Genomic DNA, 21,202 nt, shown 5'->3' with positions numbered 1-21,202 from the left:
TGAGAATTCAAACTCCCACGTGGGTGAATTCTCCTTCTGGGTGACACTGCTGGCCCTGTGAGCATGTGTGTGGCAGGAGCAGGTGGGCTAGGTCAGGGCCGAGCGGCCCTTCCAGCCAGGCGTGCTGCAAGCCTCCTCTCCCACCTCCTCTGCTGTCTGTGAAGCCAGAGGCCTCACGGGGTTGGGGTGCTGTGTGTCACAGGGGGTGGCAGGCTCCCCGGATGCTGCCTCTTGGTGGAGGTCACTACTGGACTGCTCTGCTGGAGCTCAGCTTTCTGCCTGGTGAAGTTTAGTCAGGAGACGTGGTGGCTGAACTCGCTTTTATGTCTGCGTGTTCCAATACACCAACTTTTAAATTCAAGTTATGAATTCAGGAAAACTCAAATTAGTCTCACCTGCCCTACTTCCTGTTTTGTTTTACTAAGGGAATAGATCTGGAAATTCATAAATCAACTGCTTGCTTGTATTTACATTAAATAAAATAGTGCCCTGTCCAGTTCTCCATATCCATTAAATATCTGGGCCTGGGGCTGGGGCTCAGTGGTAGAGCACTTGCCTAGCATGTGTGAGGCACTGGGTTCAATTCTCAGTACCACATAAAAATAAATGAATAAAATAAAGGGCCATCAACGTCTAAAAAAAAATGTTTTTTAAAAAGGACTATCTGCCAGATGAGGCATTAAAGTCCCAGGAGTGGGACTGCCCACGGCAGGGAGAGCAAACCTTTGGCATGTTTGTCTCCTTGTCCTTTCTGGCCTCTTCCCCTGAATATTCCTCAGCCTCTCTCAAGGCTCCCGTCTTCCCCAGCCTTCCCCAACCTCGCGGCCTCCCGGACTTCAACTCAACCTCTCCAGCCTCCCCAGGGACAGAGTCGTAGAGACTTTGGCCTGGGTGGTCATGGGCCCATCCTTGGACCAGTCAGGAGGGAGAGGAACAGCTCTGGGTCCAGCTCAGACACCTGCTGACCTCAGCACAGGCCTCTGTGGCTGGCTGACAGGAGGCTAGGTGGGCCTGCTGGGGGCCTGCTCCATCCTGCTCCCAGGTGCCAAGCGACTCCACTCAGAGCTGGTGCCAGGGCAGGACCTGAACCTTAGGGCACAGGTGCCTTCCACAGGCTCGACACCACCAGCTGTGACCCAGCCCCCACAGGGCACAGCCATCAGCTGCCGCCTGGCTTCACCAGCACCGCTCACCTCACAGCCTCCGTAACCCAGGGCCAATGAGTCACAGGTGTCAAGTGTCACAGGTCGTGATTAAGACAGGGGTGGAGTGAAGAACATGCATGTCTGCTGCCCCCTGAGCAAGTCAGACTGGGGCAGTGGGTCCCGTGAAGCCGAGGGAACTGGCTGAGCTCCTGAGTCTGCTGCTCTCAACGTGGCCTGGAAAGTCACCAACATGGGGGCCTTGGGTGTGCTGCAGCTCCCTCACGACTTGGGGAAGTGGTGGCTCTGGTGACTGCTGGCACTCGACAGCTCTCCTGGAGAACCTGAATTCCCATGCTGGCAGGACTCCCGCACTGACCACATGTGGGCAGAACTGGGGCAGACCCTCCAAGGTGGTCATATCCCTGGCAGGGATGAAGTCCCCACCAAGCAGCCTCAGGCAACTCTCAGGGCCAGAGGGGCTGCAGCCCAGGAGGACACCTGGGTCCTTTGGCTGCAAAGTACTCACACTCTTGATGCCATGGCTGGCATCTGAAAGGACACCAGCCAAGGTCCACAGGGCAGTGGCGCTACCAGAGGGGCTTCCAGCTGGGGCAGACCAAACTCAGGAAGTGCTCTGGACAATACAAGGCATGTGGACGGGAGTGTCAGGGGCAGGAGCAGCAATGGGGGTGGACAGGAGGCTGGTCTGGGAGAGCTCCAGGCCCCAAAGGGCGGGAGGCACAGATGTTCCTGGAGACACAGCCTCAGCTGGGGGAGTGTGCAGTCTGGTTCCTGGACTGCATGGTGATCAGTCCTGAGCTGACCACAGCCGCCTCTGACAGCAGCTGGCTGTCGCACCTTCCCACTGGCAGACAAGGCTCCGATATGTCCTCTCCAACCACGCTCTCTATTCTGATGTCCACTTTTTCAAAGTAGTTGTTTTAGGTGGACGGGGAATGTCTGTCCCCGAAGCCTTTCCCTGAATGATGCTCTGGGAGGTGGAGGGACCTGAGAGAAGTGGGGCCTAGTGGGAGGTCTTCTGCCCCTGGGGCTTGGCCTAGGCCTTCCTCTCCGTCTTGTCCTGGCCACAGGGAGAAGGCTCCACTCTGCCTGCCACATGAGGCTTCCCCAGAGGCCCAAGAGATGGGCTCCTGGGAAGAGACCCCAGAGCCACCCAGGGTCCTGGGAACATAGCTGCTGAGGGAGGCAGCCCCGGCACAGACCTGGTGGCTGCAGGCACCCTCCTGCCACGCCGCACCTTCCTTTCCTCGGCACGCGCTTTCCTACTGGTGCTGATGCAGGTGTCACGCACAGCCATCCCCCTCATCTCCTCAGGGCCTCTATCCACAGTGTGGGCCACTGATGTCCCCTGTCACAGAACTGCCTGTCCCACCGGTTCTCCTCCCAGGTATTTCGAGAGTCCTGCCTCGGGTGTGAATGTCAATAGCCACTGCAGGTTCTTGTAGGAACCTTCTTAACAACAGGTAACGTCCTCTGCATCTGGCGGCATGGCTGCCCTGCTCTACAGGTTGAGATTCCCACAGGACATCTTCTTCCACCCACTCACTCTCCATCTCCCCGATCTAAAAAGTGTCCCTTGGAGAAAACACACAGGTGGATGGATCATGCCAAACTCTGACCCACGTGGCCACAACCACTGACAGGGGATCTCCTGCCCTTTTGCTATGTGAGCCGTATATGCCATGCAGCTGTGTGGGCCTCATTTCCTGCATTACTGTCCTCTTTTGTGTGTAGTTGATTTCTTGTAATGAAATGTTTAAATCCCTTTCTCATTTCCTTCTGTGTACATGCTACAGATATTTTTCTCTGTAGTAACCATACGGATTACATTAAACATCCTCAAACTCTAACATGTGACTTCCATTTTACCAGCTTAACTTCTGTGTCATTAAAAAAAACTGCTTCACTAATAGCTCTGTCCCCAGCCCTTTCCACTGTGATGTTACAAGATCACATCTTTACACACTGTACTCTGCAAATGTAATAATGATTGTTTGAAATGCTTTGGCCTCCTAAATTATGTAGAAAACACCATGTGGGATTACGAACCAAAGTTGCAATACTACAGCTCTCAGACCAGCGATGTCTGAAGATCCTCATCTCTGGAATCATAGTCCAGCGTCACAAGGCCAGCTTCTCTAGGTGCCCTGCACCTGCCCACTGAGGTCCCTGCCCAGTGTTCTAACACCACTCTTCAGACAGCCCCCAGACCCTCCTGTGGGCAGGTCTCCTGGAAACCAGCTCCTGCTGCCATCTCAGTGCTCTTCTGTCTTGGCTGCGGAGGTTCTTGGTGGGCAGGTCTTGTTGTCCTTGTCTGTTTATTTAGCCCTTGGGATCTATCAATCCCTAGCCTGCTGGCCTCTGATGAGAATCTGCCTCACTGAAGAGCCCATGCGTGTGACAAACCGCACCCTCCTGCTGCCCAAAGACTCTGCTCCTCCTCTGGCTTTCAGAGCTCCATCACAATGACCCGTGTGGTTCCTCTGAGTTCCTACTTGCATTCCTTTAGCTTCTTATGCTCATATTCATGTCTCTCAGCAAACCTAGGAAGTCTGCAGCCACTGTTCCTTTGGCTGTTCTCTGTCCCCTCTTCAAATGTGCATGCTGGTGCACTGGAAGGAGGCCGTGTCCTGCAGGCTTCCTGCACTCTCCCTCTTATTGTCTTCTCTCTTATTGTCCCTCAGACTTGATGATTTCTGTTGTCCTAGCTTCAAGTCGAGGGATTGTTTCTTCCACCTCCTCAGTCTGCCTCTGAATCCCTCTAGTGAACTTTCCATTTCGGTTCATGTATTTTCAGCTCCAGATCAGCTGAACTTCCAGCCATCTGCACAGGCACTTTAGGGATCATTCATTTTTAAACACTCATTATTCAGTAAGAAGCAAAAATGTAAGAGGAGTTAAGTTTTGAAATTTTGCATATATTTACCTTTTAAAGGAATTCTCTGCTACTAAAACTGAACATTACTCTGCAGATGAATGCTACACAATGCTGTAACACTGTTAACTGCAACCAATTTAATAAGGTAATCCCTTAATCCTGTAAGACCTTATGCAAAATGGTTTCAGACAGAGGGTGATGTGTCTTCCTACTCTTTCTGTATACTTACTGCAGAGAGTCAGAGACACACCAGGCCTCATGACTTCCTTTGGAGCATTCTGGAAGGTGGGAGGCAGGCCCTTTGGTGGGACCTGAGCAAACAGGAGGTAAGTCACTCCTCTGGCACGTGCTGTGCCATGGCCCTGCAGGCCACTCCAGCAGCAGCACTTTTGAGATGAGCCAGCTAGTTCACAGCCTGAAATAAAGCACAACTGACCTCAGTTAAAGCACCATCTGAACTACAGTAGGTACAATCAAGACAAGAATGGCCTACTCGGGAAAGTAAGAAGGATGATTCCTAATGTGAAGTGTCTCCACCAATCAATAAGTTAAAGCACCATCTGAACTAAAGTAAGTATGATCAAGACAAGAATGGCCGACTCGGGAAAATAAGGAGGATGATTCCTAATGTGAAGTGTCTCCACCAATCAGTAAGAAAAACTCGAGTGCAGGAAGATGCCAAATCTGAAGAGGTGGGTCCACAGTGAAATTGACAGGAGCCCCTCCCATGCAAGGGTGCACTCGGTGGCAGCAGACTCATGTGACCCTGCTGCCAGCAATGCTGGGAAGTGACCTCTGGCCATCCTTCTGGATGGCAGGGGCGCTGGGGCTCCGGGCCTGGAGTGACCACCATGCCCACTCTGCGAGAGCTGAGCCCACGCAGAGCCAAAAGTGTGGAGTGGCAGCGTGTCTGCGTGGCGGTCCTCCACGGCGCCCTGAAGTAGCCCGTGTGCGGTGCAGAGTTAATGCCACACCTGGTGTACGTCTGGCACACCTGCAGGACGCGGGCATCAGACCCGAGGAGCACAGGGAACAGCCAAAACATCTGTGATTTGTTAAGTACAAAAGCAGGTGATAAAATAGGTCTGTCATCCCGATTCTATAAAAAATGTTTAAAAGGAAAAATTGATCCTGAGAGACTGATGTTGATATTAATGTATTAACATCAGAGGTACTGACATTACTATTACTATTGATAGTAATTAATACTACTATTACTCAGAGAAATGTTCATGGAGTTTTAATTTTTTTCTTTATACTTCAATGTGCTTTCTAGATTTTATGCTGTAAGCATAGTTGTTTTTATATTCTGAAAGAATGCATCATAACATATATCCTATTTAGGATAAGTTATAAAACCTTTCACACATTTCAAAATGCAGAATTACAAATAGTCAATAGCTTTTATTAACATAATGATATAAAAATTTTAGTGTGTATACAGAATTCCCAGAGAGCAATTTTAAAACATTTTAATGTGCATCTTAAAATCTTAATTTACCAGATACCTTGTCTTACTGCCACTGACCTTTCAATACAAAAAGTTTATAATTTTTGTTTGCTATAAAACTACATTAAGATTGGGGTTAGGTAGTTCTGTCCCTTCTCAGCCATTCTTGGTAAAGAATGAATCCACTGCGAAGACCTCTGTGGGACCAACAATGAGCTACATGAACTCTGAATGTGGTCACAACAGTGTTGTCAGGATCTGGTCTGTTCCCACATACCATGCTGCCATCCAGCACCACCCGGCTGGCCAGACACGCTGTGGAACTATAGGCACTATCCAGGATAGCCTGGTTATTTCTGTGAAGCACACACAGTCCATAACTTCCCACTCTTGAATCCTAAAACCCAACCACCTGTCATATCCTCTTCATCAGCTCTATAAAAATAATTTTTGTCTCAGATTAGTGTTCAGCTCCGAGTCTCTAAACAGTTCAAGAATCTTACATTCTCTTCACTGATTCAGGTTCAATGTAACAGATCACTAGCCTTGTTAAGTTTGAATGAAATCACTGGAAACGATTTGGCCAAATTCCGTAGGCACAGAACTCAAAGCGCACTCGCTGACGAGGAGGGTCACAGCTCTCCCTCCCACAGGAACAGCCCTCCTCAGCCAGCGGGTGGGTCAGCACAATGGGGACCCCTGGGCGGGCCTGGGCTCCTGCCCTGTCTGCGGGAGTAAGGATGTCAGTTCCACACACCCATGAGAAGCAGCATGTGGAGGCACGAGAACTCAGGAACTGGACACAGGAGGGCAGGGACAGCACGTGGACCGAAGGTCTCAGGTGGCCTCATGAGCATCAGTGACAACATGTGCAGACAACCTCCACAGCGAGACTGTGAAGAAGCGGCTCCCAGCGTGGCCCCACTGCCATCCACACGGGAGGCCAGGACATGCTCCCACCCAGCAGGCTGACCAGGCTGGGCTCTGCCCCGGGTGACAGAAGGCCGCTGTGACGTGGCCTCCGAGTTCTCTCCAAATTAGGTTTGATATGCACTTGTCATTTAGGTGGGAATAAATAACTGAATTTTACAAATCAAGAACCATGCGTGCGGCCTAAGAAGTTCCAACCTGCGGTGCAGCAGGGGCCGCCCTCTCTGCCTGGCACTCCAGGTAAATGCTGGCTTCTGTGTCTGTGACCATCCCTGGCAGGTCCCAGCACTTCTCAGGGAGTCCCGGAAGTGCTTCCTGATGGAGCGATGGGGACTGTGCAGGCACCCGCAGAGCACAGCAGGGCACAGCGGGGCACTGAGGCTCTGGCGGTGGCACTCACATGTTGTAGGCCACATAGACAGGGTCCAGCTGGTCTGCCAGGAAGCCGTCCCGCAGGTGCATACGCTGCTTCTCGCCCCGGGAGTTGATGGGGATCACACCAGGGTCCACAATGACCACCACGCCCACCACCAGGAAGTGCTCCTCCAGCACTGCATTGGTCACCAAGGCCACCAGGTCCAGCGCGTCCTGCTCCAGCCCATCCAGCTCCACCACCACCACCAGCAGGTTGGTCCAGGTGAATACAGCACTGTGACAGGCAGTCACACAAAAGGCATTGGCAAAGTGCCAAGAAGCGAAAGAACAAGCATGTGCCACAGTGGGCCATGTGCCTCCAGGGCACCACGCCTCAGCCCAGCTGCTGCTGAGAACCAGGAGCCTGTGGGCATCAAGGAACCACGTTCAAAGAGATGCCGCAGCACACGTGGCAGAGTCTGGGACTTCTGCCTGGACATCTGGGGATAGTCTCTTGGTTTGAAACTGATTAGGAAGAGAAAAAACCCGAAACCCTGGCAAAGGCAACGAGGTGTGCCCTGGTGGGGTTCCCCAGAAACACACCCAGAGGAAGAACTCAGGAAGTCCTGGTCCTCCCTGGGACCTGTCCACTTGATGTGGAAGTGCCAGGCCCTGCCCCGTGTGCATGCAGAGGGGCAGCGCTCCTCAGCTGGTCCCTTACCACTCAGCAATGCTCCTGTGTGCCCGGATCACAGACGTCTCGATGTCAATGGGATGGTACCGCATGCCTCTCAGCTCCAGCGTCTCGTCCAGAGACCCCACAACATACAGCGCATCGTGTCGCTCTAGGATGCAGGTGAGAGCAGGTGCTCAGAAGGCAGAGCCGCCCAGTGTCTGTGGGCCCAGCCAAGAGCCCTGGACAGGGAGGTTTGGATGCCATCCACGCAGAGGCCGTCACTGCGGTGAGTGGCAGGCACGAGGGGTGTGTGCACGCGAACTGCTCCCACCTCTGGAAAAAGCAGCCATTGGGGCAACCTGGCTGCGGGGCTGGCCGCAGTCCTTGGGATCCTGGCCATGGCTCAGACACCACACCCCCAGCACACTGGGGGGGCAGACCATGGGGGAGGCTGGTATGCCTGAGGAAGGGTCTTCTGTCTCTCATCAATAGCCACCATCCTTCACTCACCCCTGTCCTTGCAGGAGTCATGGGTCCGAGGAGGTGAGGGGCAGCCATGTGGTGAGATCCCCGGACTAGGCAAGCTCCAGCAAACCGGCAGGCACAGCAGGACCCCAGGGGCTGTCACGGACACCCACCCTGCCCCCCAGCACTGCGGCAGGCACTCACAGCGGCCCTCACCTCCACTGGCATCTGTGAGCTCTGTTCTCCGAAGGAAGCCGAGGTAGCCGGTCCTGGCCCAGACGGTCTGTGTGTCTCCAAAGCTCAGCCTGGCACTGAAGTGGTCAACGTGAAGTGCCTCCTCCCCGTAGACCGTGTAGTACCCAGTGGCGTTGTGGGGGCTGCTCACCCAGATCTGGTGGGGCCCAGAGGACAAGAAGGTGGGCATGTCACAAACCAGAGAGCACAGCTTCCATCCTGAGGCAGCCCGGGACATGAACAGCCTCCAGGAACCGGAGCCAAGCGTCAGGGGCATTCCCAGCATCTCACTCGTGGACCAAGCACAGCTATAGGCACAGAAGGCAAGTGACACTTCCTTCCTCCAATAAAGGGGCTTGTCTTGTGCTGGGGGTGGGCACAGGGCCCACACAGTCCTCAGGCCAAAATGCCCACCTCGCACTGGAACCCACAGCTCAGTCCCCAGAAGGACCAGGTGGCAGACACAGCTGCTCAGACCAGACTGAACCACGGAGCCTGAGCATCCACACAGGCACCTTGGTGGCACTCACATGCTGCCAGGACAGACCCGGGGTCAGAGGAGAGCATGGGCTTCCCTAGCAGCTGGCTCCCGGTGGCGCCTCCGGCCATCCAGGGCCCTCAGACCTGAGGCTCCCTGGCTGGGGCAACCCAGGGCAGCAGGTCTGGGAATACAGTGATGGAGAAAGTGTTCCCAGGATTCCCAAAGACCTGTGTGACCCCAGGGTCAAAATTCCTGAATCTGGGACAGAAAGCGGCAGAGGGCAGAGCTGGCGAGGGTGGAGGGCTCCGCCACTTCCCCGTGGTTGAGGGCAACCTGGGCTAACACTCACCTCGCCCAGGTGCGAATCTCCAAGGGGCCCTTTGGTCTCAGTGTGTGCGATGACGACCTTCACCCCTGGGAGGATCTGGAAGGCAGACAGCTAGCTATTAAAAGTCCTCATCAAAGAAAACAGCAGGAGATTCCTGATGCAGGGGCATCAAAGAGAGTCCCTCAGAAGCCCCGCAGCAGGACTACCCACCCGGAACAGGCTAGAAATCTAGAAGCCACTACAAACCTGACTTTGAATTTTAAAAGAAAGGAGACATTAAAAGAAAAAATGCGAGTTGTGGACCCAGCAGAACAACCCCAGGTCCCGAGCATGTCCTGTCTCTTCCCACCAGGGCTTTCACTAAAGCCGAAAACCCTCAACCACCACTGGCCCTGCGCAACAGGGCCTCGAGAGCCTCCTGCTTCCCCAGAGGTCTGTGCCTGAGCCCTCCTCAGTGCAGGATCGGCAGGCTGGAGGCCACGTCCCAGCCTCCTGGCCAACCCAGGGCCCCTCCCTGGCTCAGGCACCACCTGGTTGCACAAGCTTGGCTGCTAGCTCTGCACCCTCAGCCACAGATGAGGGAGGGCCAGGGCGATGGCATGTGCCCTTCAGGCAGGTGGAGGAGGGGACAGGGCCGTGGGAGGTGTGGTCCTACACTGGCGCCAGGCCCTCCCTACTCTGCCTGTCTTCCTGGATGCTTTCCCCCACCGTGGCCCACCTGAACCCCAGAACCACAGCTCTCCTTCCAGAACACAGCCCAGCAGGCCTGAGATACTGTGCCAGCAAAGGGGAAGGAAAGAAAAGTCCGACCAAAGGGGGAGGCCATAGGGGCAGGGTGGGGACAGGCACTGAGAGGCTCCTGAGGGCAGTGACCCACGGAACATGTGCCAGGGTGACATCAGGACTTTGCAAAACCACCTGGAGGAGCTCCAACCCCGGCAGGGCCGCAGTCCCCAGTCTCCCCACAGGCCTCCACGGGCCAGGTCCGTTCAGCTCTCAGCAGGGCTGCTGATTAGAGAAAGTGGAAACACGGGTGGAGGCAGCGCTGCCGCCTGCACCTGCCACTGGCTCACACACACCCACCCGTAGGCAGCCAACAGGGCCCATGTGTTGGCTATTTTGTGGCTGGCTCTGGCCCTCTCTGGGCAGCACCCTGCCTCCTAGAGGCAGCTGTGGCTGTAGCCATGGCAAGTAGAGTTGGGTAGCCTCTCTGAACCTTCTTGAGTTGTGAAGGTACAGAGAGGCAGCTCCCCAGGGGTTCTAGAGGCTCCCAGATGTGTGGCCACTGCTGCGTGGGGCCCTGGAGACCCCTACATGAGCTGCATGCCCACACCACCAGCCTGACTCACTTTCTCACCCTGACCAATGGCCCTTGCTGGGCATCCCTAGCTCTGAAGGCACCTTCACTCCTATGTCTGCACCGGCTGGCCTTTCCTGCAGGACGTAGCTCTCACCTGGGCATTTCAGGCCCAGAGCTCCTTCCTCAGCATCCTCGGGGGCTTCAGCAGGTGGAGGCACATCCCCACTGGCCTGCAGCCCTGGAAGGGCCCCTTCCTTGCTGCACTTGACCTCAGCCACCCGAGTCTAAGAGTGCGTGTGGGCGGGGCCCTTGCTCCATGGCCTGGTCAAGGGTAATTAATCTCTGCATCTGCACCTAGATGCTCACTCTTGTATGTGAGCTCATGCTTCTGCGTGTGCGGAGAGGAGGAAGTGGCTTCTGCAGTGGCCCAGCCCACTCCCAGGGTCTGGCTATGTTCGCTGGACAGCACACAGCCCCAGCACCTCCACTGGGTGGCATTTGAGACAGGTCTCAGACCTGCCCTGGGGCACAGGAGTCCCTGCGTCTACTACCTTTCCAGACTCCATCAAAGGCAGACTGTGCGGAGAACCCCGTTCCACCAAGCGTACCCTAAAAATTAACACAGAAAAAAATTCAGAATAAAACTTACTATGTGGGCAATAATCTCTGGAGACCTTTTCCCTGAGGGTGTCTGTCAACAACAGCCCGAATATCAGCCTCTTATAAACAACCCCAGGCAGGCCCCACCTGCCCTGCTTCCTGGGCTGTCCTCCACCTGGCCAGTCCCTGGCACTCAGGGAGCTGCTCCCACTATTTACATAGCACAGGAGCGTGACCACCCTGAGGATCTGGCCCCAGCACACGCCCCCTGATGTGAGCGTCAGGCAGACGCTGAAGCAGCAGGACGATGGTGCTTCCATTACCTGGCCGTCCTGCCTTCTAATGTTCCCCAAGAAAGCAACCATTGCCGCCCGGGCTGTGTGAGGGAGGATGAGGACTGCTCCCTGCAGCTCTGAGGACGTGGGGCACAGGGGTGAAAGCCCACCTTCCCCACAGGGCACCCCGAGAGACCCACACACTTCCACTTCTCTCAGTGCAGATGGCCCGGGCTGAGCCATAGTCCACTAACACCCAGGGCCTGGAGGCCCTGAGCCAACCAGTGTCCACTGAAGTCTGGGACCTGGGGTGCTGTTAGTACAGATGCAGGCTGTGGCACCTTGCCAGCAGGTGTGGACATTACCTGTCATGGCGCAGCGCTCGCATGTCCACGTAGACGGTCGTGGGGTCTGGGCCAGCTGTGCCCTGGAAGAGGAGGAGCACGGAGGAGCTGCCTTCGGGTGGCACTCTGCTCTGGGGGCCACCGACTTGGCGGTGTGGCAGCTCCTCCCAGGCCATGGGGAGTGCCCAGAAAGCAGCCTATTCCCTAGAGCGGGTCTGCCTTGGGGCTCAGGGTCCCAGGGCAGGGCTGCCGCTGCTCTCCATCCAACACCCATGAGGGTTGTGATATCAAATGAAACAGTCAGGACACTGAAAACATCAAGCCACACAAGCTTCGCTTCAGTTCTAACTCTCTGCTCCCAGTGGTCTCTTGCTGTGGTTGGGACGTTTCTGCTTAGTGGTGAGAGCAGGGCCTGCCCTCAACAATCCTGTTAGGGACCCAGCACAGCAGAGCTCGTTCAGATGAGATGGGAGACAACGCCTGTCCTGACTTCTTCTAAGTCTAGTGTTTGAGTCCTGATTCAAGGGCAGAATGTGCTGCTCCACTAGCTAGGAAGTCACTAACAAACGGACTCTGATCAGCACGTGCCTGAAGGTCCCAGGCAACATCAGCTGTGTCTGCCCTGAACTAACACAAAGCCCTGCTGAGATTCCAGGTCCCTGCAATGTGCCAGGGTTACACTTTGAAAATAGTTTTACTTTAGATTTTGTTACAAAGAAGCTTTTGTAATATGTCAAATAACACCCATTGTGAACAAAGTTAGACAGCAAACGGAACACATTTTCATCTGAAATTCACGAGAAGATCACGAGAACTGGGGGTGGGGTCAGGCACTAGAAAGGTGGGGGGCAAGGGTCAGGTCATACCTGCTCAGCCAGCTTTCCCAGCCTGTTGGGCTGACAGAGGCCCAGGGGCCAGCAGAGGGAGACAGGGAGGAGACAGCCACAGGAAACACAAACAGAAGGCCACCGGCCACGTGAGAAACACGGAAGAGAGCAAAACACATCACTGCATCTTCAGAGCACAGGTGGCATCCCACCGAGAGCCCTGTGGCCACATGGGCACCCGCTCGCCAGCAGGCAAGCAGGTGCCTCCAGCACCCAGACAGGGAACAGGCTGCAGACACCAGCCAGAGTGCCAGCCACACGAGGAACATCAAGGCGGGACCCCCAACACCTTCCACTGTTCAAGGTCTGAAGCCTGGAGAGGCCAACAGCCTTTCTTAGGCTGAGAGGACGTCAGCAGAAACATGGGGTGCTGGCCTAAAGTGGGGTCTGCGGTGGCACCCCACCTGTACGTGAGGCTTCCTTGAGGACTGCACAGGTGCTGGAAACCCACAAGGGCCCACCTGCTTCTTGCTCCCAGCTCCTCCTGTGCAGGATCTCTGGTAAGCTATGTGGGTTTAAGATGTTTCCAGAAAGATAGGTGGGGGCTATGGCTCAGCAGTAGAGCACTTGCCTAGCATGTGCAAAGCCCTGGGTTCGATACTCAGCACCACATCAAAATAAATAAATAAAATAAAGGTATTGTGTCCAACTACAATTAAAAAAAATAAATATTAAAAAAAAATTCAGAAAGAAAGTCAATGGAGATGCCAAATCCAAAAAGCAGAAGAGAAGCCCTACATTGGAAATTCGTTTCTGCAACTTACTTACAGCTTCAAAACAGATTTGGGTTTACACGAATCAGCACATTTACAATGTTCCCATTTAAACTTGCTAGATGTTGTAACACAGTGAGTCCAGCATTTCTTTTAACAAGTAGCCACACATTGCATCTGGTTAGAGATTCTTACAGGTGTACCAGTCAAATCACTGTGTTCTTTTCTAAATAACTCTTTCTTCATCTACAAGAACACTAAATCTTTTAAAATAAAGCCTTGGAGCTCTAAACGGCCATGGGAAAGTGAAGCAAAGGCTCGGAGGTGGAGAGTAGAGCAGGCAAGTGTACAGGGTGGTCTGCAGCTGACCCTTACCTGAAGGCAGATGGCCACGTTGACCCTGCACCCAAAGGTGGTGCTCACAGCACGCGCAGGGAGGCCCAGGTCCTTGAACAGCTTGGAGAAGGACTGTGTCAAGGCAATCCGCGGCCGCTCCTCGGCCACCACCATGCATGTGCGCACACATGACAGGTTCACCCCTTTCATCTGCAGAGGAGCAGGGAGTTGGTGCACTCCACACAGGCAAGGATCCAGGCCCCACCCCTACTAGAAGTTTCTGGGTGGGGCCCAGCATGGCCTGGCCCTCGGTCTGAGTGCACAAGGGAAGCTGACACACTTATCTGCCCCCCAGAGTCAGGCTGGGGCTTCTGACACAGAAGCGCAGAGGGCAGCACCCAGCCCACACCCCACTCTCTCTCCTGCAGGTGTGCAGCTCGAGGAAGACCTTCCCTCTAGGCACAGGCCTGGGAGGTACAGGGGGCTAGCGTGGGCCTTGGGAGGGGGCCACTGCCTGGCTCAGGGCATCATGCCCAGGAGCCTCTGCCCAGGACTCACCCTGAGTGCGCCTGTCTGTGCGCCCAGGCCCTTGGTGCACATTTCCATCACAGAGTAGGAGCAGAAGGTGACACGGGCCTTGTACTGGCTGACGGCTGACAGCCACAGGGACACGTTGCTCTCCAGCTCCAGCGGAGGCACGAGCACTGACTGGTGTCCGGAGTAGACACTGCGGGAGGGGGTCAACTGGGGAGAAGCCACTGCACCAGGTGCTGCCCCTTCCTCAGGAACCCCGTGCTGCTCTCCCACCAGGGGACTTTGAGGGGAGGAGCCGCAGGATGACGGCTGGGGGTGCCACGCATGGGTCCTGGCCTCTACTTCAAACACTTGAGGAGAAGCTGGGCCCCATGAGGCCTCGTAGCTCTGGAGACAGAGCACCCTCTCTAGTATCTGAAGGAGTTGGGCATATTATTCCAGCTTCTGATGGTGGATGGTGCTTGCCTTTAGTGAAAGATGCTTCTACTCTTTCAGTTTTAGACCCCGACTCCAACCACCTCATCCCAAGCAAGCCCTCACATGCATCTCCAGCCTCCGGGAGGCCAAATCCTAGAGCAGCCCAGAGCAGTGGACCACACTCACCTGCACAGGCACCACAGGGCAAAGCCCAGGCCACAGTAGGGGTCCAGGCAGATGGCGATCTGCCGAGAGGGGTAGAGCTCGCACTGCAGTTTTATGGAGCGGCACAGGGCACTTGTGGCTGCATGCGACATCTGGAGGAGGAAAGAAACGGTCGCTAGTGGTGAGGAGGAGGAGGGCCTGCAGCCGTGTCCACTGAGCCCCTGGCCAGGAGGGCCTGCAGCTCCAGCTACAGAACCTCACACTGACTTCCTCAAGACGGCGGCTGCCATCCCCATGACACCCGACAGACCCTCAGGAAATGGCACAGGAGTCTTTGAACAAAGATTCCAGGCTGAGCTCTTCACTCCTAGTGAGGAAATGGACTCATCAAAGCCCCCTATTCCTTGGGGTCAGTCATAAGCCAGAAAGCTGGACATCCAAGTAAGTTTGACCCGCAGGCTCTCTCACTGGGGGTTCGTTGGTGCTCCTTACAGATTTTAGGACACAACGCTTGTTGCTCTTCGGTCTGGATGAGAAGGACCTGCCTGAGCCACACGCCCACCCTTCCTGTCTTCTCGCGGGTTCCAGGGGCAGAACACACAGGAGTTCTCTCCAAAGACCCACCTTTACTCCTGCTAATATCCCTGTGGTGGACACGCTGAAGTCCAAGTAGGCCAGCACATCCGGGGAGGGTGGTCTGAACACGCTAGCCACCTTCTTTTTTGGTATGTCATCTGTTAAACAGGGACACAGTGAGGTCAGCGTCCCTGCACGTGCTCTGCCGTGGCCTCAACAGGTGAGAGAGGAGACTGGTGTTTGTGAGGCCCAGAGCGCACACCCATCAGAAGCAGGCCGCGTCTGGAGGCTACGCTGACACAGATACTGCAGGTGAGGGGAAAGTGGGGTGAGGGGAGCAGGGGCCAGGCTACGAGGACAGCACAGGAAGCCACAGGGCTGAGGGCTTGCCCAGAACTGCAGCACCAGCAAGAGCAGGCATGCAGGCTCCAGGCTCTGCCTGCTGTGCCCAGTTTTTACACCTATGAGGCAGCAGCCCCTCGACACAGGCTTGGCCAGGCAAGTGAGCCCTTGGGCCACAGGCTCTGGCCAGACCCCTCAACAGCTGCCCTGAAAATGGTTCCTCCTGTCCCTCATGGTGCCAGGTGGCAGCCACAGACTACACAGTCCCTGGCTTCAGCTCTGGTGGCATCATGGAGGGCACGGGCTGCAGTGGGGAGGGAGGGCCCTCTCCTGGCTTGTACTCAGTGACTGCAGAGCTGTGGGGTGCTGCTGGGCTGGGTGTCTCACCTTAGGCTGAGACACGCTTCACCAAGCCGAACCAGCTGCCCAGGCAGAGGGGTCCAGCCCTTTCCCGGCCATGCATCTTTCCAGTGATGGGGACAGAAGGAGTCAGGGTACACAGTGGGAAATGCCCTCAAGGGGCTGGTGGAAGGCTCAGACGGTGCCAACCTGCTGTGCAGGCAGCAGGGGTAGCCGGGGCAGCAGGGTACAGACCCCAGCACGTGGGCCTGGGAAGGGGAGTTCACACCTGGGACAGGGTCCTGCGGTCTCACAGGCTGCACACTCCACAGGAGGTCACATGCCCCGCACGGGCCACTCCCATTTCAGCTGGTCATTCACCCTACCACTTAATTTTGGATGGCAAGAGTGTGATCCCTATGAAAAGGAGAAGAAACCCTACAAAGAGGAGTCTGTCCACGAGCCATCTGCTGAGGACGCGTACCAGTGTCCAGGATGGTTGGCCAGGTCTTGATGTCCACAGCAGCAGCTGCCTCCTTCGACTTGAGCAGCCGTGTGATGGCCTGTGTGGTGAGCACGCACGCAGACTTGCTGACCTGCACCAGGAGGGAGGAGGCTGTGAACTGGTGAGCTTGGCCTGTGGCATCCCACCCAGCCCTGCCCACAGTAGGAGGCTGTGAGCTGGAGAGCCGAGCCTGTGGTATCCCTCCCAGCACGCACCTCCACAATCATTTTGACGGTGGGCAGCGTGGTGCCGAGGTTCTGGGGGTGTGGGGGCCGCACAGTAACAGGCACACAGCCACAGTACAGGCAACCATAGAAGGCGGCGATGAGGTCCACCCCTGAGAAGATGAGCAGATGTCAGGAGGGCCCAGAGCATGGTATCCATAGCCAGGCCCTGCGAAAATTTTCTCGAGGTCTGGCCACAGCATTTACAGAGGCCAGCACTGATGGAAGGGCACAGAGGTAGCCCAGGGTGGTCAGGTCAGCCCCCTCGCCCTGAGGGCCGGGCAGTGGGAGGGGCCACACTACAGGGTGCACTGGGGGTGCACAGGAGCCTAGGTAGTGGCCTAGGAGGGACCCAGAAGCAGAAGGACTGAGGGCCTGCACACACTGACCCTCAGAGGAGGCTGAGACACACCAGTGTAACAGGGTTTCCACAGACCAAACCAGGAGGGGCCGTACCCGAATGCCAAGACTCCTGGGCCCTGGGCACTGGTGCGGGCCCTGGGCTGCCTGCTTCTCACCCAAACTAGGCCAGAGGTTCCAACCACCACTCTCTCGACTTCTCTAGAGGTTTAAAATTCCCTATAATTAAGGCTTGTGGGAACCTGTGCCATGCTTAACGCCTATCTTCCAGAGTTAGTCTGACAGATCTCATTCCCTGCCCTGGTTCCCCTGCGCCCAGAGCACCAAGTCCTGCCAGCCTGGAATCAGAGACAACTCCACAGCACCCTCAGGCTACAGACACTCGTTCTTAGAGTCAAATGAATATGCAACATGCACATGCAATCTTGGACGTGAGACGGACAATGACCTAGGCTGTCCAGCCAGGGAGGGTGTTACCAGTTGACAGTTGCCAGGGCCCTTAGTAACTCAAGTGGACCACGGCAGCAGCTCAGCACAAGGCAGCAGAATAAAGGAGAGCACTCCGCGTGGAGGCCTCAGAGGAGAAGTACTTGGCCAGAGGTCACCTTCCTGCAGCCCAGGAACTTGGGCTGCCTGCCAAGCATCTGCACTCCCAAACACAAGGCAGGAACTCTGTCCCTACACCCCACTTCTGCACTCCTGAATGGCACTGAGCCATTGAGAACAGGGTGCAAAATGTGGACTTGTCTCGCCAGCCCAGAGATAGACAGCACACCAGCTCGCCACCTCCAGACAGAGGGGACACACGGCACACCAGCTCACCACCTCCAGACAGAGGGGACACACGGCACACCAGCTCACCACCTCCAGACAGAGGGGACAGACAGCACACCAGCTCACCACCTCCAGACAGGGGACAGACAGCACACCAGCTCACCACCTCCAGTCAGAGGGGACAGACAGCATACCAGCTCACCACCTCCAGGCAGAGGGGACACACGGCACACCAGCTCACCACCTCCAGACAGAGGGGACACACGGCACACCAGCTCACCACCTCCAGACAGAGGACAGAGGGGACACCAGCTCACCACCTCCAGACAGAGGGGACACATGGCACACCAGCTCACCACCTCCAGACAGGGGACAGACAGGACACCAGCTCACCACCTCCAGACAGAGGGGACACATGGCACACCAGCTCACCACCTCCAGTCAGAGGGGACAGAGGGCACACCAGCTCACCACCTCCAGACAGAGGGGACACATGGCACACCAGCTCACCACCTCCAGACAGAGGGGACACACGGCACACCAGCTCACCACCTCCAGACAGAGGGGACAGACGGCACACCAGCTCACCACCTCCAGACAGAGGGGACACATGGCACACCAGCTCACCACCTCCAGACAGAGGAGACACACGGCACACCAGCTCACCACCTCCAGACAGAGGGGACACACGGCACACCAGCTCACCACCTCCAGACAGAGGAGACACACGGCACACCAGCTCACCACCTCCAGGCAGAGGGGACACACGGCACACCAGCTCACCACCTCCAGACAGAGGGGACACATGGCACACCAGCTCACCACCTCCAGACAGAGGGGACACACGGCACACCAGCTCACCACCTCCAGGCAGAGGGGACACACGGCACACCAGCTCACCACCTCCAGACAGAGGGGACACACGGCACACCAGCTCACCACCTCCAGACAGAGGGGACACACGGCACACCAGCTCACCACCTCCAGACAGAGGGGACACATGGCACACCAGCTCACCACCTCCAGACAGAGGGGACACATGGCACACCAGCTCACCACCTCCAGACAGAGGGGACAGACAGCACACCAGCTCACCACCTCCAGACAGAGGGGACACACAGCACACCAGCTCACCACCTCCAGACAGAGGGGACACACAGCACACCGGCTCTTCCCGAGACCACTCTCTCTCCCAGGCAGGCTTTCAAGGCAAATTAAAAACCAGGAGCTTTCTTTTTTTTTTTTCATTAAAACATGGGGCTGAGATGCAGCAAAGTAGCCAGAGTGGTGTCCTAGCTTACACGGCCCTTGTCTCCAATGTCGGCTCAAACAAAGGCCCAAACAGGCAACAGGAAGAACAGCAGGGACACCCACAGCAGGGCCAACTGCAGGCCTCAGTCATCATCCTCACCCCAACTACTACCACCCACAGGCCATGTTCCACATCCAGATGAAGAGAGCAACACAGCATGCTGTGGGCTGCGCAGGGGCGAGTGGGCAGGGACGAAGGCTGGGACGAGGGCAGTGACCACACAGGACACCAGGAAGCAGGGGCTCAGTGCCACGGGCTGGGCAGTACTAAGGTGGGCAGGGACACATGGCAGTGACCACACAGGACACCAGGAAGCAGGGGCTCAGTGCCACGGGCTGGGCAGTACTAAGGTGGGCAGGGACACATGGCAGTGACCACACAGGACACCAGGAAGCAGGGGCTCAGTGCCACGGGCTGGGCAGTACTAAGGTGGGCAGGGACACATGGCAGTGACCACACAGGACACCAGGAAGCAGGGGCTCGGTGCCACGGGTTGGGTAGGGGTGAGGTGGGCAGGGACACAGGCAGTGTCCACATTGTTCAGTAGATAAATCCAATGAGCCACCATAGGGCATTCCCATCCTGAACAACCAGGGTCTTGGGGAGGAAAGAGACCTCAGCAGATGGGTGGGACCCTGCAGCCCTAGCCTGCGCTAGAGGAAGGTTATCTCAGGGGACTCTATCATAGGCCTCTCCAGATCTCTGTTTTTGTTCTAAATAATCAGAATCTGGGCTCTGAGAGTGGGTACAGTCTCGTTCTGGACTGAGAGGCACAAGTGAGCTGAGCACCTGCCACCCTGCCAGCTGGAGCCACCAGGTCAGAGGTCCCATCCAACCACAAGAGGCTCTTGGAGGGGTCTGAGCCTGGGATGGCCATGTGTGGGGCAGAGGGGCTTTAGGCAGGCTGGGAGGGATGGTCGGAAGTGTGCACCTACCTGGGGGGTAGACCAAAGCCACGTGGTCCCCAGCGTCCAGCCTGCCCTTCTCCAGCAGAGCAGCAGCCACCCTCTCAGCCCTCTTGTGCAACTGGACACAGGTGGCAGTACTGGTGACCGTGCCCTAGGAAGGCAATCAGGGGTGTCACTATGCTGGTGTGCAAACACACAGGCACTACCCAGGACACCAGATGTGCCCGTTATCTACAATGTGGGGCCAGGCACCTCGAGTGGCCCCGTGAGAGTGAAGCCCCCAAAGCCTAGGTCCACCTAGGGCCACAGCCTCTACCTGCACCACCAGAGGTTCCTGGGTTCCAGGGCAGCATGTCCCTGGGGACCTGATGCTTTACGGAGAAACAGGCCAAAAAGAACATGGATGCTTAATCAGCACCGGTACTCGCCCCCGCCCCATGGCTTCCTCATCCCTTGAGAGCACCACCCAAGACCTCGGTCAGCAGCCCAGGGTCCACTCTTCACACACATGCCCCCAGTCACACATCACACTCGCCCAGGCACCTGCTCCCTGCTCCACACTGCTGTTATGTGCCCAGCCCCCAAAGTCACCCTTCTACAGTCCAGAGCAGCCACTGTGACCACGAGTGCACCCAGCTGCTCCACCCTATCGGGGCACCCCAGTGCACCCTTGGGATGAAGGCCAGAACCCCAGGCCAGTCCCCACTCCTTGGCCTCCCAACCTCAGCCCACTTGCCGCCAGCCCCGGGCCTGCCTGCAGCCTGCCCAGCACTTCCACTCCCCCTCTCTGGTCTCTAGGTTCTCACCACACATGGCTGTACCCTGCCAACACTTAACCACGCTGTCTGCAGACTTTAGAACTCAGAGGTAAAACGGCCAGGAGAGATAGCTTCTCTCCTGCAGGACGCGTATCTAGCAGGGAGAGTCACTCAAAGTGTCCTGCCCACGATTACGTGGGATCAACACATCTGTGAGTTGCTTGCCTCACGTGCACAAGGCCCTGGGTCCAGTCCCCAGCACCACACACCCACACACACACACACACACACACACAAAAGTTAATGAGAATGTTCCTTGTTTAATACAAGAAACTACTGTATGAACTGCATGGAAATGAGGTTTCATAAGCAAAGGAGCAGGGAGCAAAGCCTTAGGCCCACTATGTTACAGATGTGGTGGCCTGCCTCACCTTGGCGTTCAGCAGCACAAACAGCGGGTGGTCAGGAGTGGTATGCGCTCGCCACTGAAGCACGTCAGCCAGGAACAGGAACTGCACAGAGGGCCCGGCTCAGCGCCTGCAAGACCTCCTGGCCTCGGGCCCCCTCCAAA

General features: G+C 56.3%; 1 protein-coding gene across 9 annotated transcripts in view; it reads right to left on the bottom strand.

The window, feature by feature from the left end:
* Positions 1 to 5,319: 5,319 nt before the first annotated feature.
* Dip2a (disco interacting protein 2 homolog A) overlaps positions 5,320 to 21,202 on the bottom strand; it is a 97,649-nt gene continuing 81,766 nt past the window's right edge. For 5 of the 9 annotated variants that reach the window (XM_026379838.1, XM_026379839.1, XM_077795448.1 and 2 more), the window contains 15 exons: positions 21,063 to 21,143; positions 19,901 to 20,024; positions 16,511 to 16,632; positions 16,275 to 16,386; positions 15,158 to 15,267; positions 14,555 to 14,685; positions 13,976 to 14,144; positions 13,457 to 13,627; positions 12,348 to 12,377; positions 11,503 to 11,564; positions 10,814 to 10,871; positions 8,984 to 9,058; positions 8,136 to 8,310; positions 7,500 to 7,623; positions 5,320 to 7,202 (listed from right to left, as the gene is read on the bottom strand). In XM_026379838.1, coding sequence (XP_026235623.1) covers positions 6,821 to 7,202; positions 7,500 to 7,623; positions 8,136 to 8,310; positions 8,984 to 9,058; positions 10,814 to 10,871; positions 11,503 to 11,564; positions 12,348 to 12,377; positions 13,457 to 13,627; positions 13,976 to 14,144; positions 14,555 to 14,685; positions 15,158 to 15,267; positions 16,275 to 16,386; positions 16,511 to 16,632; positions 19,901 to 20,024; positions 21,063 to 21,143 — 1,926 coding nt within the window. In that variant the 3' untranslated portion in view covers positions 5,320 to 6,820. The remainder of the gene's footprint in view (positions 7,203 to 7,499; positions 7,624 to 8,135; positions 8,311 to 8,983; positions 9,059 to 10,813; positions 10,872 to 11,502; positions 11,565 to 12,347; positions 12,378 to 13,456; positions 13,628 to 13,975; positions 14,145 to 14,554; positions 14,686 to 15,157; positions 15,268 to 16,274; positions 16,387 to 16,510; positions 16,633 to 19,900; positions 20,025 to 21,062; positions 21,144 to 21,202) is intronic. The other 4 variants (XM_026379843.1, XM_026379844.1, XM_026379842.1 and 1 more) reach the window with 3 other exon arrangements.

Source organism: Urocitellus parryii, chromosome 2, assembly GCF_045843805.1.
Source record: "Urocitellus parryii isolate mUroPar1 chromosome 2, mUroPar1.hap1, whole genome shotgun sequence".
Taxonomy (NCBI): Eukaryota; Metazoa; Chordata; class Mammalia; order Rodentia; family Sciuridae; genus Urocitellus; species Urocitellus parryii.
The sequence above is the reverse complement of the archived record's forward strand: the minus strand, read 5'-3'. Positions and strand labels throughout refer to the sequence as shown.